This window comes from Parasteatoda tepidariorum, chromosome 7 (assembly GCF_043381705.1).
Source record: "Parasteatoda tepidariorum isolate YZ-2023 chromosome 7, CAS_Ptep_4.0, whole genome shotgun sequence".
Taxonomy (NCBI): domain Eukaryota; kingdom Metazoa; phylum Arthropoda; class Arachnida; order Araneae; family Theridiidae; genus Parasteatoda; species Parasteatoda tepidariorum.
The window spans coordinates 91,568,345-91,588,771 of NC_092210.1; the positions used below are offsets into that span (position 1 = coordinate 91,568,345).

The window sequence follows — 20,427 nt, forward strand, 5'->3', positions numbered from 1 at the left end:
CCCATGTACCTTATGCTTATTTCAAATAATTATTTAAACGATTTTTCACTTGCGGTCTCTTTTCTTTATGGTGCTTCTGTGTACATTACCGCTTCAGGAAAGCATTTCCGACCCCTCATTGCTATATGATTTCGAGTCGTCAGGATGCACTCTACCACTCTTAGGAATTCTGAAACGCTTAACTGAGCTTAACATATTGATCTAACTTCCAATAAGAATTATGAAAACAAATGTGCATTTAAGCTTTGAAAAAATATTGTTCTTCTTTTTAGTTTTTATAGTTTTCTTAAAGCAAAATTATCTGTTTGACGCAAAATAAATTAACAGTAATAATTTTGGGATGTCTGAGGTTTCATACCGGTCAAGAGTAATTTTATTTATTTATTTTATATTATTTTTTTACATCTTTTTCAATATTTTAACTTGAATAAAGTGTTCTATATATGAAAATTAGTATTTTTCTTGGGGAAAGAGCGAATATTAGCTAAAAAATGAATAACTCGACTCACGACTCACCTCGTAACTCTCTTTAGTATTAACATATAATTTTCAAACTCGGCCAGAAATTAGAACTCAATATAGTAAAGAATTTTACCAAAGAAAATTTTTACAGACTAATTAGGGGACCCACAACGGGCCAAAATAAGTTCCGTTAAATAACCATAAGAATGTTCTTTGGGCTAAATATTCGTGGACGCAGCGTGCGCGTCCGAGTTTCGATACCGGTAGATGGTTAATTTTTCTTATTCATTTTATTTTACATTATTTTTTACGACATTTTCAATATTTTAACGTAAATAACGTGATTCTTTCCCATTTCAAAAGCTGTCTCTAGTTTACCATAAAGGAAAAAGAATGGTTGCTCTATTATAGAATTTTCTTTTTTTCAAAGTAACAAACCGCATTGTTTAAATACCAAACATCATTTATGAGTTGCGCTTCGTCAACACCATTGTTAAACGAGTCTGTCAACATTTATATGAATAAAAAAAAAACATGTAACAAAAAAGATTTGCACTTTTAATGATTAACAGTGTTTACAAAAATCTGTCTGTTGTCAAGAGATATCGATTGCTTCATTTTAACAAACATAAATTTTTCTTTCAAATTGACTATTTTGTTTGAATGGTTGAAAGTGTGCTTAAAATGGTTGAAAGTGCTGCCATCTACTTCGCTTCCTTCTCTTCAGGGAATGGTCCGGCAAAAAGTGTTTTTAGGAGGGCTGCAATTGGAAAAAAAATAAACATTAGCCATCCAATTAAATATAAACAATTTAGAAACACAAATCAAGGAACAACAACAAAAAGAATTTCTAAAGTTAAAGCATAAACAGACTTTCATCAGTGTCTGCTAACACACAGTAGCCTTTCCGTTCTCAGAGCAGGGTATCTGCTACATTTTAGATTTTCAATTTCATAACTTTCCATGACTAATTTGTCCCACAGTGGACTGATCGTTAAGTCACGGTTCCCAGCAGATCACCGAAGTCAAGCATCACTGGCTGCTGTCAGTGCGTGGATGGGTGACCACTCGTATCAGTTTGCGTAGGGATCGAGGGTGGGCGGTATGGGTCATCGTTAAACTGTTCTACCGTAAAGAGCTCAATTTTTCGCGCAGATCGTCGGGCTACCGAAGCGGAGGGTGCCACCTCTTCTGCAGAGGATCAAAATTGTGATGGCACGTTTTTGGATCATCCTCAGGGATGTTTCCCAGACTGTCACCAATAGCCCATTGCTCTAGTGCGACCTAAATGAACTACAACAACCATGGACTAATTCCAAGAAATTTTCATGACTAAACGAAGTTACTGTTTTCTTCGGGCAAAAACAGAACAATACATTTAAAAGGCATTATAATAATATTCATTGAAATGATAGGTATAACCAAAACTGTTATACTCTTCATCTTCATATTTATAGATTTTAAATTTAAAAAGCAGAGTAAAGAAAGAGTTGAAGCAATAAGTGAAAAAAATACAAAAGCAAATAATTTTTTTCTTCCTTTTTTTCTGCAGAATTATATTCTAAAGATACTTTTCCTGTACATGGGAAAGGAAGGAAATACTCCTGATTTTTCTGTTCTCATTTCGGAATAAAAAAATTCTCCAATGACTGGCTTGCTTCAGTTAGAATTTTCAGTTATAAAATAAAAAAATAAAAAAAATTCTGAAATCTCAGAAGTTTATAAGATAATTCGCTCTAGAAATGATTTTTCTTCTTTCAGTTTTTGAAAGTACGCCATTTTTAAAGAACATGATAAAAACATTTTATATTTTAATAAAATATGACTGTAAGTGAGGATTTTGTTACAAATTCAGATATTCGGAGCAACATAAAATTGGAAGGGGGAGAGGAAATTCCATTTCAAAAATTAGATTTTTCGGCGACCTAAATCCATAACTTTCAATGATTTTTTTTTTTTTTTTTAAAATTTTGAAAACCATAGCATTGCATGAAACATTTTGTTCAGTACCGAAATTCATGACTTTCCAGGTGGGCAGATACCCTGCTAGTGGTAATTATGGGAATATATTAACGGAAATTTTATATTGATGGAAATTAATCTACGATAGTTACATTCATGATCTGTATTTTATTGATATTTCAATGGAGTTTCTGTTCCCTGTAATGGTTAGCAACTTTAGAAATTTTTCTTTTTTTGCTTGATTTGTATTTCTAAACTGTTTAAATAAGACAAATTCAAATAACAGAATTGTTTAAATAAGACAAGGTTTGGTTTTAGCACTTTTCCATTTTGACGTATTATTATTTCAAATGTTATTTTCTTATTTTTAACCTTCTTCTTGATTCTTGCTTAAATCAGTTTCTTTCTTAGATTGCGTAAAATATAAGTTATCTACAGGCAAAATTTATAAATTAATTTAAATTGAACCATATCGGTTCTGTGGATAGAGACTCCTAATGAGATGATCTAGGTTCAAATTCCATCAGCGATTATACGAATTATTCTCCCGACCCAGAGTTTCATGGTTCTCCTCTCCATGTAACGCAAACGTGGATGAGTTCCATCAAAAACTTTTCCACGAAGGCTAGTTTTTCCTAATGCTTGATCCAGGAGTTCCTTTGTCTTCTGGGTTGGAATCTAAATTACGAGCCAATAGAGTTGAATGCTGATAGTCTTAAAGTTGAAATTGGGTTAACTGATCAGCTCCGTACATAAAATAAAATAATTCAACTAGTGGCTTAATGAATAGAGCATTCACTCTCGGATGAGGGGTCCCACTTCGAATCTAAGCGATAAGTGGTAGATTCGAATTTTGATCCTTGCTCACATCTATCCCAATGCTGATGTAAAATATTCTCAGCGTTTAGGTAGGTAATGAGTTGGAATCCCATTGTCAGCAAGCAATTTTTCGTGGTTTTTCCCTCCATGTAATCGTGGACTTCTTTCCACAAAATTTTCTCCACGAAGGCTAGTTTGTCCTAATACTTGATCCAGCAGTTCCCTTGTGTTCCAGGCAAGGTTCAAAATTACATAGCCAGATGTTGAACATTTATAAACCCCAAATTAAGTTTGATGTTCAACGTCGATTATAAAATAAAATTTATTTAGATGAATGAAACTATAAAAATGAATGGGCAACATTCTACTATGAATTTCCAAAATTAAGTCGATGTTAATTAGAAACCTATTGGGTCTCAAAATGTCGGAAATGCACAATTTTTTTTTTTTTGAAATATATTTTTCAGCTTTTGGCTCCTTTCCCCCTTGCAAATTTCCTAAACTGAGAAAATTTGCTTAACCGTTTCCCTTAAAAAAAATTTTTTTTTTTTTTTTTTTTTTAAAAAAAANTTTTTTTTTTTTTTTTTTTTTTTTTTTTTTTTTTTTTTTTTTTTTTTTGAAAAAAAAATTTGCAAAAATTCGACTTATTTTATTAATAAATACAGGGAACTAAAACAAAACACAAGCTCTAAGTTGAAATTTTAATTTTTTATGTGTGTAAAAAATAATTAATATACCATCCGTTTACTATGCCATATTATCTCGAGCAAATTAAAAAAGTTAAATATAAATCTTTGTATATGTTCACATCTTCATCATCAGAATTACTTTCGCTTACAAACGCCATTTTTTTACTCTTTCTTTCTACGTAAATTCATCAACCATCGTCTGTACAATTGTAGTACAAAACACGTTTGCAGTCCCACACGTAGCAAAACTCCTCAAACAAATATTGGATAAACTTCCAATCACAGCAGATTATTATTATTTTTTGTTTTGTTTCCGGCCGAATATAAACGCGATAAAACAAAACGTATGGACGAATTCTGCTATATGCCCGAGTTTATTCGGGATAATAAACATTTGCAATCTATACATACCCGAGTTAACTCGGGATAATGAGGAAAGCGGTTAAAAAGATGATGTTGTAGGATTTTAAGTTGTTGAAAACCTACACTGAATGCCACAAAAATTCTCATACGTAACGTTGATATAAGCATGTGATGAACAAACCAAAGTCAACATTTTTTATGGTTTTCCATTGATGGACCAACATAATGTTGATGGTAACCATCAAAAATTCCATCATGAACCATTCTATTTTCTGATGGTAGCCAACATAAATAACCATCACCTCAATGAAGGAATTCAGACTGATTTAAGATGGTCTGTCATAGAAATGGCTTTGATGGTTTGTTCATGTTAAACCATCACGATTTTCCATCGTATCTTAAAAATCAAATGTTGGAACGATCATGAACCACCATCATCCCATTGTAGGAATTCAGACGGATTTATGATGGCCCACAGAAAAAAGCCCAAATTGTACTGTTAATATATTCCTGAGAACCAACAGGAAGTCTCATTAAACCATTATGGAAATGTATAGTTCGAACTATCATGAACCATCACGAATGATCATGGATTGTTGCTCTTTGTGAGTCAAATTTCTCTTGATGGCTAACCATCATAGTATCACAGTAGCATGCTTCATGCATATCAAAAAGCATAAACGTGTAATGGAAAATGTCGGATGATGGTGACCACCATGAATCCCATTGAAACATTAACCATCAAAATTTTTTGATGGGACCATCCAGAATTTTGACTCGGGAATCAAAGCAAAATAAATGATCGTTTATTCCAAGTTAAAATACAAATGAATAGTGAACAAAATGTGATACGATCAAGCATTGAAGAGTCCCGTATAGAGTTTTTTTTGCTTTAAATACTATCATATGACTATACTCGAATGGTGTTTAACTTGTCTCCCCAATTAATCACAAATATTCTCGATCCACCCGTGATAGCTGGTCGATACGAATTCCGCATCCGGCTTGCGCCGACCACAGTGCTGACGTGAATTATTTTCACCGCTAGAAGGATCAAGGGTTAAAGTCCCCTTAGCCGTTAGGCTAACCGAGGGAGATTTTCGAGCATCGAGATATGGGAACATCGATGACTTTGTGACCCGACAGATTTAGCGCTCATCAGTCACTATTTACCACACGGGAGTCTACGGCCTGCTGAATTTGAAATCCCCTTTTCATAAACGTAAGTCCAGCGCCCTACATACCAAGCTATCCCGGCCTTATTTTATATGTATCTACTATTAGTATGGAAAGCTCCCCGATCAGAGCTCGGAAGTCATTTTAAAGTTGACAGTTAGGTCCGGCGGGAGTGCCTTCTGATTTTTTATTTTTAAATTTAGAGTGGGCTGACTTAGAACGGCTAAAACCGTTGAAAATTATCGACATTCTCCTAACACTGTTTTGAGTCGTGATGGCTCTGTGGTTAACGCAATAAGCTGTCATTGAGAAGAGCAGAAGTTCGATTTTCAGAGGCGGTATGAAGCCTACTCAGCCTCAGATCGATGGGTATCAGTTGCTGTGTACAGTAAAGCTGGCCTGCGCATAGTGCTAACCACAATAATGCCATTGGCTACGAAATGGTGCAGTCTTTTTCCCCCATAACCCACTATTGTGCGAACTCTTTTCTTTACCACTGTTTTATTTTTTGTACAACGCTGCCACCAGCGATCTTAGGAATTTCAATGAACGATGTATTTAAAAGATAATAAAAAACAATGCGTAAAATTTGAAAAAAAATAAAAAAACACTGAAAAACTATTAATATTTGAACTATCGGTAGTTTTAAGGAATGCAAATGAGGAAATAATTACATTTTCTTCACAAGGGTAAGAAAAAAAGTTCAATTCGGGTTAAAATTACAAAAGTAATTGATAAATAGTAAAATATTTTTCTGAAATTATTCAAAAAGGCTTTAAATAAAGAAGGAATCATCTTGCAATGTAAAACACTAAGCGAAAATTTCAATATAATTTTTTTTTATGTTACAGAACAAAAACGTTTAAATTAATGTTAAATATAATGAATAACAAAAACTATTTTTTAATTCTTAGAAAATATATTCTGATTCGATGCAAAAAATAAAATTCTCAGTAAAGGGCTCAAATTAACAAAATTGTTGGACCGTAATTTCAAATTGTGGTTATTCCTTATAATTTGAATAAAAAAAGACGTGTTTCTCTAGAACACCGGTTCCCAAAGCGTGTTCCGCGGATGGCCAAGAGTTGAGACAATTCAATTAAATTGTTCCGTGATGGGTCAGGGGATAAAGCCTTCCAATAAGGTGAACCGGGTTCGAATCCCATCAATGGCTGATCGATACGAATTCTACATGCGACTTTCTCGCGTAAATTATTCTCAGTGGTAAACGGATCATGGGTTAGAGTCCCCTTGCAATCAGGCTAACTGTGGGAGATTTTAGTCTCCATGTACCGCAAATGCTGGTTAGTTCCATCAAAAAGTCCTCCACGGAAGCAAAAATTTCTGCCACTACTTGATCCAGGTGTTTCCTTGTCTTCTGGATTGGGTTCAGTATTACAAGTCTACGAAGTTGAACATTAGTAGTCATAAACCCCCAAAAAATTGTGTCGACTTTTCAATGACGGTTGTAAAATAAAATTGTTGACTAATCTGGGGAACGAGCAGGCCAGGGAAGGATGTTAATGTGGTGAAGGCAGTCCTGGGACACTCTTTCTGTGTGTGGCCGGAAAAAAAATGAAATCATGTTGAAACGTGTGGTTGAAAGATGTGACAAACGTACTGCTGAGCTGATATGGCATCAATAATAAAAGGTCCCCCCAGTGGATTGTTCGTTAAGACACGGTTCCCAGCAGATCACCGAAGTCAACCATCACTGGCTATGGTCAGTGTGCGGGTGGGTGACCTCTTAGATTAGTCTGCGTAGGGACCGAGGGTGTGCGGTATGGGTCCTCGTTGAACTGTTCTACCGTAAAGTGCTCGACTTCGCGTGCAGGTTGTCGGGCTACCGAAGCGGGGGTGCCATCCCCTCTGCAGAGGATCAACATTGTGATGGCATGTCTTCTGATCATCTTCAGGGATGGTTCATAGGCCGTCGCCAATAGCCCATTGTGCAGCTCTAGTGCGATGACAATGAACAGCAACAATAATGAAGTGTGAGTGACTGTGTGTCGTATGCGATGGCATTAAATACCATCACATCAGCTGTAGGATCAGGTTGATATTAACAAATCAGGTTGGTAACTAACAAATCAAACGCACTTCAGTTCCGCAGTACGAACGTACTTTAATACAGTCCTTAAAAACAAAATACCTCTAGTTACGCTTTTAGCTCAATTTGCGCTTTTGTTTTCATTTTTTGCAATCTTGCTACGAAAATATTTTAAATCATTCTTGAAAAATATCCCCCGTTCATGTAAGTTCATTTGAATCCGTTACTCGCTTTACAGATTTCATTTCAAGATTTATTCTGTTTTTTTTCCTTATATTTTATTTTCTGTTTTTACGTGTTATTTTTATTTATTGAGCTCTATTTTATTTGTTGTAATTTTTTTGTAAAATTTTTTGAGTGCTTTTCACACTATTGTATTGATATATTTTGCTTTGGCTNTTAGTTTCATAATTTTTATTCTTACCTTAAAAATTTCGACGTTGTTTTCAGATTCATTTTCTGTTCTCTGTATAAGTCATTTATTCTTGTTGTAATTTTATGTGTTTTATGTATGTTTTATGTATGTTTTGTCTGTAGAATGTTTGTTCTACTCTCGTGTGCCCTGAATAGGGCGGGTCGAGGTATTAATAAACAATTGCAAGTCTACGAAGTTGAACATTAGTAGTCATAAACCCCCAAAAAATTGTGTCGGCTTTTCAATAACGGTTGTAAAATAAAATTGCTGACTAATCTGGGGAACGAGCAGGCCAGGGAAGGGTGTTAATGTGGTGAAGGCAGCCCTGGGACACTCTTTCTGTGTGTAGCCGAAAAAAATGAAATCATGTTGAAACGTGTGGTTGAAAGATGTGACAAACGTACTGCTGAGCTGATATGGCATCAATAATAAAAGGTCCCCCAGTGGATTGTTCGTTAAGACACGGTTCCCAGCAGATCACCGAAGTCAAGCATCACTGGTTATGGTCAGTGTGCGGGTGTGTGACCTCTTAGATTAGTCTGCGTAAGGAACGAGGGCGGGCGGTATGGGTCCTCGTTGAACTGTTCTACCGTAAAGTGCTCGACTTCGCGTGCAGGTTGTCGGGCTACCGAAGCGGGGGTACCATCCCCTCTGCAGAGGATCAACATTGTGATGGCATGTTTTCTGATCATCTTCAGGGATGGTTCATAGGCCGTCGCCAATAGCCCATTGTGCAGCTCTAGTGCGATGACAATGAACAGCAACAATAATGAAGTGCGAGTGATTGTGTGCGATGACATTAAAAACCATCACATCAGCTGTAGGATCAGGTTGATATTCCCCCACCATTGCCTTCGTTTGGTGTGGTGTCGTGCCAGTGGACTGCGATCAAATTTAAGCAGGCTCACTTCAACGACAAACTTGTTTGGGCAGTCACAACAATCATGTATGTGTGGATTTTACAGTACACCGTTCCTACAGCTGGTATTATGACACGCAATCACCCCTTATAACACTCGTGACATTCTTCAACTACATGTGCTGCCTTTCATTTTTCAACAGGACAGCTAACACAAAGGGATATCCTTCACCCAATTTATCCCCTTCCCTGACCTGCTCGATCCCCAGATTTGTAACCTGTGATTTGTTGAGGTGGCGAATTAGACATCTTACTAGTTTCATCAAATGAAATATATATAGTAGAGAAAACATGGGAAAAATTACAGAACAATGAAAAAAGGGGAAAAAATAACAAGAAATCGGAAAAAAAGGATTCCAAAAAAAAAGGAAATTTTTTTTTTTATATCTGGAATATGAAAGATATAATCTTTTCATCAGCTCACACGATTATATCCACAAAAAAGAGCGCTTCCTAATGCTGTATCAATAAAGCCAAAGCAAAATATATCAATACAATAGTGTGAGGAGCACTCAAAATATTTTACAAAAAAAATTTCTCTTCTCTATTTAATTTTTTTCCCTTAAATAAATAGTAATCTTCTAAAATTATTAATTGTCAACTTCTTTAAATTATCCAGTATAATTTTACCTTGCGCACATCCATTTCCGGGTCCATCCTTCGTAACTAACAAATCAAACGCACTTCAGTTCCGCAGTACGAACGCACTTTAATACAGTTCTTAAAAACAAAATACCTCTAGTTACGCTTTTAGCTCAATTTGCGCTTTTGTTTTCATTTTTTGCAATCTTGCTACGAAAATATTTTAAATCATTCCTGAAAAATATCCCCCGTTCATGTAAGTTCATTTGAATCCGTTACTCGCTTTATAGATTTCATTTCATGATTTATTCTGTTTTTTTTTCCTTATATTTTATTTTCTGTTTTTACGTGTTATTTTTACTTATTGTGTTCTATTTTATTTGTTGTAATTTTCTTGTAAAATTTTTTGAGTGCTTTTCACACTATTGCATTGATACATTTTGCTTTGGCTATATTGATACAATATTAGAATGCACTCTTTTTTGCGGATATAACCGTGGGAGCCGATAAAAAGATTATATCTTTTATTTTCCGGATTTTTTAAAATTTTTTTCCTCTTTTTGTGGAATCTTTTTTTTTCCGGTTTCTTGTTATTATTATTTTCCTTTTTTTCCCCTATTTTCATTGTTCTGTAATTTTTCTCATGTTTTTTCTACATTTTGAACTTAATTTATGAGTACTATTTACTTGCAGCTTATGCGCAATAAATAAAACTTATTGCTTTTCTTAATTTTCTTCGTGTTTTTTTTTGTATTTATTTATTATGCTATATATATATATATATACCCATTCATGGCAACAGTTTTTCCTGCGGGGCATGGTGTTTACCAACAGGATAATGCACCATGTCAAAAGGGTCGAATCACCGAGGAACATTCCAGTGACTTTCAAGTCATGTCTTGGCCCCCAAATTCACCTGACCTTAATCCAATAGAGCATTTGTAATCCTACTTGGAAAACCAAATTCGTGCTGCCACGCTACCCCCTCGCAATGTGAGGGTATTGCAGGACCAGTTGGTGAGCGCTTGGTACCAGATACCTCAGACTACCTATCAGCACCTTGTGAAATCAGTGCCATGGCCGGTTCTAGCAGTTTTGAGGGCTAAAGGTGGTCCTACATGTTATTAGCAGGGTGGCCATAATGTAATGGCTCTTCGGTGTANCAAAAATAATGTAGTTTTTCCGATCACTGATTGGAAGGTTGATTTTTTGAGGTAGTTTCAGAAGTCAACTTAAAATTAACCCGAAATTAACCTTAAAATCTCAAAAATCAACCTCAAATAAGTTTCAAACAAATAAACAGAGTTCGTCTCATTAAAGTAGTGAAGTAATTACTACAATTCCAAAGTAGTTCGTAGTCACTACATTTAAAAAAAAAATTGTAGTTGTAGGTGACTACATTCGTAACAAAGTAGTTGTAGCAAACTACAAAAATAATGTAGTTTTTCCGATCACTGATTGGAAGGTTGATTTTTTGAGGTAGTTTCAGAAGTCAACTTAAAATTAACCCGAAATTAACCTTTTACTACAATTCCAAAGTAGTTCGTAGTCACTACATTTAAAAAAAAATTGTAGTTGTAGGTGACTACATTCGTAACAAAGTAGTTGCAGCAAACTACAAAAATAATGTAGTTTTTCTGACCACTGCCAAAAAGGACACATACAGGCAAACAATAGTTTCGATTTTATTTTGAACAAGAATTTGCCTCAGTGTCTCAACACAAAATGACAGTAGAAAACTAGAGCGACAAGCACTTGATTTAACCAGCTCGGAAATGGTAACAAGATTGAAGGAGGTAATAAAAGAGGAAACAAGCGTACATTCACCAGGAGTCTGAGGCACTTGACTCCGCCTTCATCATGAGGTATCCCACGATACTATTTCATTATTTTTGGGAGAAGGATGTGAACAATCCTGAACAAGGTGGCTATTTGGCGATAGTGTGACAAAAATATTTATTTAGCAATCTTTAGGTGCATTTTTTAAAGATTAAATTCATAAATTTGCTAATATTTCTCTCTCTAAGAGTGAATAGTTTATCCTGTTTGAGACATTTTGCTGCAATATATTTAATTAGTAACAAAACGTATAACAGAAGATGATAATGTGAAGTAAGTGATTGAAAAATAATTCAGTGTCTTCGTTTGGCGCGCAATAAGTGTTGTCTCAATTTCAAGCGCGGAGACGTTTCTCCTCTTTCTCCCGCACTGAAATGAACTCTTCGTCCGAGGAGGTGGAGCCAAGTGCCAACTCCTGGTGAACGAACTATAACTGCAGGGTAAAAGATGTAGAAATTTGAATAGATTTAGCAGGTATTTGTCCTGTTGCTTTTCTACTGTCATTTGGTGTTTCTGAGCAACGTTTTTGTTTATAAAACCGAAACTATAGTATGCTCGTTTCCATATCTTTATTTGTGTTTTATTCGTGGTATTTTTTGCTTTACTCATTGCATGTATTTCAGGAAGTTTATATAAAGCATAATCACATACAAATAAAATATTTTTTAATCACAAATATTAAAGAATAGTAGATTTAATTTTTTTCACTGGAGTCTTTATAGAAAATAATTTCATACTTTACATTATATCGTATATAAATGTTGTATAATAATATTATTTAGAATATTAAAAGGATTGGAGATTTCAAGCGAGAGGAATGAGAATGAGATCAGGGAGGTAGACGGTGTGGTTGGAAGAGAGATGAGTTGTTTTGTTCCTTCTTCGGCTCCAGGAATAAAAAAAATATATATGACGCTGCCTACAATTAAATTCATCTACTTGGATTCTGGATGAGGACCGGCCAAAATGGTCTTTACGAAAGCTGAAAAAAGCGACAATAATTATTCCATTGAATGATTGAAAATGAGAATTACTAGAAGCAGCTAACAGTCAAGCGAGAAGCAATTGTGAAGCTAATGCTGGATCTGTATTGTGCAGCAAGCTAAATAAAGCATAGCAAAGCAGACTGAAGAACGTCAATTTTAGGCAACATATAAAAGCTGGCTAAATTATAAAAACTAAAAATGTGTGGAAGCAGACGATTGCAACATTTCAAAGCAACTTATATGGAAGCAAACTATTTTGCAGTTATTTAAAGCAACATGTGTAGAAGCAAACTATTTTGCAGCAATTTAAAGCAACATGTATGGAAGCAAACTATTTTAAAGCAATTTAAAGCAACACTTGTATCGAAGCAAACTATTTTGCAGTAATCTAAAGCAACACATGTATGGAAGCAAACTATTTTGCAGCAATTTAAAGCAACACATGTATGGAAGAAAACTTCGTTACAGCAAATTTAAAGCAACATGTATGGAAGCAAGCTACTTTGCAGTAATTTTAAAGCAACATGTATGGAAGCAAGCTACTTTGCAATAATTTTAAAGCAACATGTATGGAATAAAACTACTTTGTAGCAATTTTAAAGCAATATGTGTGGAAGGAAACTATTTTAAAGCAATTTTAAAGCAACACATGTATGGAAGCAAACTATTTTGCAGCAATTTAAAGTAACACATGTATGGAAGCAAACTATTTTGCAGCAGTCTAAAGCAACACATATATGGTAGAAAACTATTTTGCAGCAATTTTAAAGCAACACATGTATGGAAACAAACTATTTTGCAGCAATCTAAAGCAACACATGTAAGGAAGAAAACTATTTTGCATCAATTTTAAAGCAACATGTATGGAAGAAAACTTCTTTACAGCAGTTGTATAGCAACATGTTTGTGAGCAAGGTACTTTGCAGAAATTTTAAAGCAACATGTATGAGCACCACCTGATCATTGTCATTTTCATGCAGGAAAAAAAAACTATTTTGCATCCATTTAAAGTATGGGGAAATATTGTTAAGGGCGTCAATTTAAAGCAACGCATGTTAGAGTGGACTAAAAAGTGAAGCAACACTACACGAGAGCAGAAAAAAGAAAACTTATTTTGCAAAGACTTACCGTCGTATTTAATGTAACCATCTTCATCTTCAGGTGGACAGCAAGCAGTGAAAATTTCATCGACTTCTTTGTCGTTTAGTTTCTCACCTGCAATCAAAACGCATCGTTTAAAATTTTCTTCCCACAGTTTTCATCACATCAAAATATTTTAATGAACATTTATCGATTTCGCAATAAGTTTTTATTTCCTAGCCGGGTTTGAACAGCTGACCCATTTTTTTAGTAGTCTCGTCATTGTATTTTGAATTCCTTCCCAGATGTGAGTTTAAGCATGTGAGATTTTTAATGAAACTCACTCTCAATTGCGTTACATGAAAACCACACAAATCCTTTCACTATTAACCCAAATGGTCAAGAGTCTACCACTGAGAATATTTTACGTCAGCAGTGCGAGCTGCAAATTAGAATTTGTATTGACTAGCCAACACTTGGATTCGAACCTGGGTCACCCCACTGGAAGGCGAGTGTATTATCTCCTGAGTCACTGCGGCTCTGTACCGTAAATTATGATTATTTAGTTAATTCTAATTAAAAGAATTATAAATAAAACAATAATAATATAGGGTGGTACATTGTTCCATTAATGTTTGTTTTAAGAGTTTTAGTTTTTCTCTTATTTTTCCATTTTTGTGGCCCAACAAAACTGCGGTCTATCCACCACAAGTTCAACAAATCTAAACGTGTTCCTAAGGAGAAATAATAATCGACTATGTCATCTATCAAACTCTAAATAGATTCTAATTAACATGTCTTATGTACTAGTGAATTGGTATTTATAGTGGTAATTACGCCACATTACTCCCCTTCGAGAATTTAAATATTTTTGATGAAATTCCATGAAAGAATACCACTAGTTTATTTAACTTTATTTATTTCCGCCTCATTATTGTTCTTCATTTACTTATTATCCGGGGAAATTGTATTGACTTTACCGGATTTTTGAGCGCTATTTCATGAGCAAATCAACTGTCGACCATAAATCGATGATGGTGAATTCGTATCACGTCCGGGTCACCAATTAACTATGTCACCCTTCATCTATCTAGAGAGGTAGAATTACTCACCGAGAGAGAGAAGTACGTGGGCCAATTCAGCTGCCATCATTGTTCCGTTTTCATTCTTGTCGTACACTTTCAGACCTTCTAGTAAATCTTCGATCTGACCAATATCCTTGGACTTCTTGCACGAACTGAAGATGGGAAGGAATTCTTCTAATGTCAACATTTTTTCACCTGCAAATGTCCATACAATTTTATTTAATGAATCTATTTAGAGGCTATCAGTAGTAAGAAGAACAACAGAAATATAGATTCGAGTTTCCTTGTTTCTATTATGTTTTTAACCGCTTCCCTGCTGTATGTATAGATTTTATTTTATAACCGTCGTTGAACAGTCGACCCAATTTTATGGGTTTACGACTACTAATGTTCAACTCCGTCATTTCGACCCCAATCCAGAAGACAAGGAAACTCCTGGATCAAGTACTGGGAGAAATTTGTTCGTGGCGGACGTTGTTTGATGGAACTAACCCACATTTGCGTTACGTGGAGAGGAAAACCACTAGAACTTCCCACGGTTATCCTGACGGCAAGAGTACCATGATTCGTTTACCACTGAGGATATTTTACGTCAGCACTGTGGTCAGTGCAAGCCGGAATTCGTATCGGGTATGTATATATATAGGAAATATTTTGTGCTATGACCTTTTTTTTCGGCCGGTATCAAAACAAAAAATAATCGGCTGTGATTGGAAGTTTATCCAATTTTTGTGGATTGCAGACGTGTTTTGTATAATTGTATATACACGATGGCTGAGGAATTTACTTAGAAAGAGTAAAAAAATGGCTTTCGCGAGGAAAAGTAATTCAGATGATGTGAACATATACAAAGACTAATATTTAACTTGCTTTCATTTGCCCGAATTCATTTGGGATAGTAAACTGATGATAAATTAAGTATTTTTTTTTCACGTAAAAAATTTGAATTTCAACTTAGAACTTTGCGTATTATGTTTTAGTTCCTCGTATTTATAAATGAAATAAAAAAATAAGTCGATTTTTTAGCTTTTTTTTTCATCAGTAGAAATATTTGTAGAATAGTTGCAAACAAAATTCTTAAACTTCAGTAGTTAAGAGACTCTACTGAAAAACCTATTTTCATTACTGAAACGTTAAGACCTTGACTTTCAAATCGCAATAATTACGGGTAAATCGGAATATCCTCTGAATATACGACAATCAAAATAGAAAAGGAATTAACTGCTTTTAACTATATTTACATCTATTGAGTAAAGATTATAAACCAAGAAGGCACAAATTCATAGTGAAAAAAACAACAAAGTGACGAGCATTTTTTAGTCAATAGGGAGATTTCGAAATAAATTTTAACTTTTAAACTAAAATGTATAGCAATTAAATTTAACTATATATTGAATTTTTCATTGCAACGTAATTAAATCCTAATTTTATGAAAAAAATGTATTGAACCTAATTACTTTGAAATAAAGCATTTTTCAAAAAATATTAGCTAATAAGATGCACACATCAGAATAAGAAAATGTCATATTTTTGTGCAAGATATTAAAAGAATGAAAATTTCTTTTTTATGACAGTTATAAAAAATAACATATTTTTAAAAAAAAACTATCAAAAGTTAAGTAAAAAGTTAATCCAATTATTATTATATTCTTGTGAAAAGTTTCTGCTACTTCAGTTAATTGTTTCGCATTTAAGCTTCCCGAAATGAAAAACTAGCAATTTCATTAAAAAAAAATATATAAATATATATTATGTAAGAAATTGCTGGTTTTTAATTCCAAGAACACTGGGACCCTGCAATATATTCCGTGGCCCAGTTTGAATAATATGGGTTAACATAGGGGCGTGAATATAGGGCCGGATATAGAATAAAGGGGTGGATATAGGGCCATGTAGAAATACAGCATATTTGCCTCGAATATCCTAATTTTAACGCTATTAAACACAATATTACATGTATACATACATAGTGACCTATAGGACCACATTGTGTACCCCCCAATAAGTCTATATATATTTCTTCTGGTGGAGTACACTATTACCCGGTAAAATAATACGTGGTCCAATTTGAATATGATAGGTCAATATTAGAGGCCAATATAGGGCCATATTTTTATACAGAATATTAACTTCAAATTTCCTCATTTTAACGCAATTCAACACATTATATATATTCATACATAGTAACCTATAAGAACACATTGTGTACCCCCTAATAAGCCTATAATTATTTGATCTGGTGGGGTACACTATTACCCGGTAATATAATACTTGGTCTAATTTGAATAATTAGGGTCAATAAATAGGGAAGATACAGGGGCTTGATGTATTGTTAAATTCTAATTTCTTCATTTTAAAGCTATTGTATATATACATACATCGTAACCTATAGGGACAGATTGTGGGCCACCTAATTGGCCTATAATAATTTCCTCTAGTAGGCTACACTAGTACCCGGTAATATAATGCTTGGAATATTAAGGGGGAGATAATGTTTACCTTCTTTTTTTGTGCCTCCAGATTTTTCGACTGTGTCTTGTGTCACACTGAGGTCTAAAGCTCGGAGTAAAGAGCCCAACCACACAGCGTCAATTTTTCCTTCTCCTGTTGTGTCATACACCTCAAAAGCTGCCCTGCACTCTGAAAAACAAACACACAAATCAGTTAAAATGTTCTTCCTTTTTGAATGAAACTTCTTAAAAAATTTCGATTACTATTCAATTAGAATAGTCAATTTCAATTCTTAGTAATTATTTGACTGAATTTTGAAACTATGGAAGGAATTAATATAATGTATTCTACGAAAACTTTATAAAAAAAACTTATATTATTTATGATTCGAACTAACCATGCAAACTAGACAATCTGTGTTCGATTTATTAGGGTATGATACGATATCAGGTTGGTAGTCGGGCTGGGACCACCATTGCCTCTTAAAGAATAAATTTAGTAGCTTGGCGCAGCAAACATAAACTGCGCAATGGGGGAAAAATAAGAAAGATGTCACTGCATTCTGGCTACTAAAGGATCGGATTTCTCGGAAATTGATATTTAGTTCGAGAAATATTAAATGTTAAACTTGTGGGCAAAAAATACCATTCGGGTCACCCTTCAGACTATGCATAATTAAAATTTGGCAAGTTGAAAGGGCAACATTTTTTGATAAATTTAACAGAGTTTTTTCTTAAAATTCCAATTTGTTCTAAGGTTAGTGTAATTTCAAGTGCTTTTTTTTCCGAAACTTTCTCATTTAATTTTGGCTTACGTTAAATGTTGCTCTGATGCTCGAAATATATGACTAGAAAACTTTAAACTATGAAGATGTGTCCAAAAATATATTAGAAATTCGATGAAAAGAAATACGGTTCGATTACTAGTTTAAAATACCCTGTGGGTCGATCTATCGCTCGTTGAAATGCAACTATAGAGTTGAAATTCGTTGTGCTGATAGGACCATTTTAAATTATAACTTCAACAAGATTTTTTTTTTTTGAAATCGCATTTGTTCGAAAGTTATTGCAGTTTTAAATTCTTTTTTCGTGATTTTTTTTTAAAATAATTGTTGTAAGAAAATTTATATCCCTCGCAATTTTCATTTCATAAGATCATGCCTGACTGGCTGTCAAAAATAAAAATAAGAGTAGATTTCGAAATTTTTCAAAATATATAAAGAGTGAATAGTGATAAAAACCGAACTGTTGATAAAAGTTGTATATTGTTAAATTACTTCGCATTTTTAATATGTCGCATATTCTGTAAATTATTGTTTTTTTTCATTTGATTAGTTTTTTTTTAAATCCAGTCATCTTTTTATTTCAATATGATTAACATACTAACAAAACCCTATAATAAAATTCAAATAATTATACTTTTTCTAAGCCAAATGATATTTTTTATCAACGGCTTATGTCCTTTAAAGCTGATTTGAGAAAAAAAAATGAAATTGTTCACGGACAAGATCTGAGAGTTATAACTCTCGGGGAGTACCGATTTTTTCGATTTACCAAAATTCTGTCATCCTCAAAATCCACCAGATAGCAATGCTATCGTAAAGTGTGAGAAATTTTTTTTATATAAACCATTCCTGTCTCTTGATCTTCAATAGTGAACGAAAAGCAATCACGGGGTTTTCTGAGCGAAGCGTACAGGGGTTGATCCTCTTAGTTATTAAAAAAAAAATTACAGTATAACCACATAGTCTTGCTAACTAATAGATGAATAACTTCGCTAATGCTTCATGAGATTACTCTCAACGGAAATTCTTTATTTTGCTTAAAACAGTTCGATGTATAAGTTTTATTTGCAAATAATTCATAAATCCATTTATTATAATTTGATTTATGAGAAATAAACAGTAAAATTAAATGAGCATAAAAGCATTCAGAACTGTTTATCGGTAAAATGGCGAGGAATGAATGATGTAAAGATAGTTTAAAAATAAGGAAAATTAGAAAAAAAATATTAAAAAAATAATAAATTCAGGAAATTTGATAATTGTTGATCAGAATTGAAACGTGATTATCTTTTTAATTCCTGCTATTAGTTCACACTCTTCCTATATCTTGTTCATATTTTCAATCTTTCATAAAAATACTTTTCATTTATCCACTCAAGTTCAAATACAATTTTTTAAACTTGTAGAGCAGGGGTGTCAAACTCGCGGCCCGAGATGAACATTTTTGCTGCCCAGTCAATATATCCGACTCAAAGTAAAAATAAAATAGAAATGTGAATTGGAAAGGAAACTAGCATATGAAATTATAATATTCTTTATTTATAAACTATACGGATCATTTTAAATTGTATGAAAATGTAAAATTCGAATTGACTTGCGGCACCTGCCATTCCAGGGATACTGCATCATATCAAAAATAAGCAGAAAAATATAAAATTTCTCAATAAATATAGACTCAGTACCCAGTAATATGCAAATGGAAGTGATTGAGATTCAATGCGACTCAAATTTGAAGGCAAAATTCATTGACGTGGGTGTGACTGAATTTTACAAATATTTACCGGCAAGGTTTGAAAATACTCGAAAATTCGCATCTGAAATTATTTCCATGTTTGGAAGTACTTATTCAGTGCGAGCAATTATTTTCTGTTATGAAAGGAAATAAATCTGCTGTTCGAAACCGTATTAATAACGCTCACGTTGGGTCAATTTTGAAAGTAGTCACGGCCAATAAAATTTCTCCCGAAATAGGAAAGATAGTAGCAGAGAAGAGATGTCAAATATCAAACAATAATTTAACTTTATATACGTTTATTACAATGTACTATTCAAAATAAAAATATTTGTTTCTATGAACATTGATTTTTTTTTTGCGGCCCACCTAAAGTTAAGCCTTGTTTATTTGGCCCAAGTTAGCTTTTGAGTTTGACACCCCTGGTGTAGAGGAAGATACTCGATGCAGTTTTTGAAATTTTTAATTCATTCATTAAATAGGGATGAGAAAAAAACGAAACGAAATTTCCTAATGGGCTAAGCATTAGTCATTGTTTTAAATTTTACTGGAAGCAATTTAGTTTTTCACATATTTTAAAGATAACACCAGTCATACTTATTGAACAAAAAAAAATAGTTTATTGCTCGCATTTAAATATTTAATTATTTTATATTGGTTGTGTTAGATAAATTCAATAAAGAGCATGACGTGGTCACCCAATTTATACTTTTATAGTTTCCTCTGATACCACAAGCCTTTTTTCCCCCCTTCCATTCCTACTATGAGTTCACACTCTATCAGAGATGGGCATTTGTCATTCAGAATAATGAATAAAGAATGATGAATAATTATTCAAAATCTGAATAATGAATGATGAATAAAGATTTATTCATTAGTCAGAAATATTTTGAATAAAGAATAAATCATTCATTATTCGTTATTCAGTATCCTTTATTCATTAGTCAAAAATAACTGAATAATTTCACTGGTCAACAAAAATGGGCACGCAATACTCTAATTGACTACGATTATGACAACTACAAATAAAACG

The 20,427-nt window shown here is 33.6% G+C and overlaps 2 protein-coding genes across 3 annotated transcripts in view; both read right to left on the bottom strand.

The window, feature by feature from the left end:
• LOC122272596 (monocarboxylate transporter 12) overlaps window positions 1-20,427 on the bottom strand; it is a gene marked incomplete at its 3' end in the record, with an annotated part of 552,146 nt that overhangs the window by 486,225 nt on the left and 45,494 nt on the right.
• Window positions 1,000-20,427, bottom strand: part of LOC107441001 (myosin light chain 1) — a 26,185-nt gene continuing 6,757 nt past the window's right edge. Inside the window, exons 3-6 of one of the 2 annotated variants that reach the window (XM_016054121.4) lie at window positions 16,927-17,067; window positions 14,455-14,622; window positions 13,391-13,477; window positions 1,000-1,222 (exon numbers count right to left, since the gene is read on the bottom strand). In XM_016054121.4, coding sequence (XP_015909607.1) covers window positions 1,167-1,222; window positions 13,391-13,477; window positions 14,455-14,622; window positions 16,927-17,067 — 452 coding nt within the window. In that variant the 3' untranslated portion in view covers window positions 1,000-1,166. Of the gene's footprint in view, window positions 1,223-11,924; window positions 12,259-13,390; window positions 13,478-14,454; window positions 14,623-16,926; window positions 17,068-20,427 lie in introns of those variants that run through there. The other variant, XM_016054122.4, reaches the window with a different exon arrangement.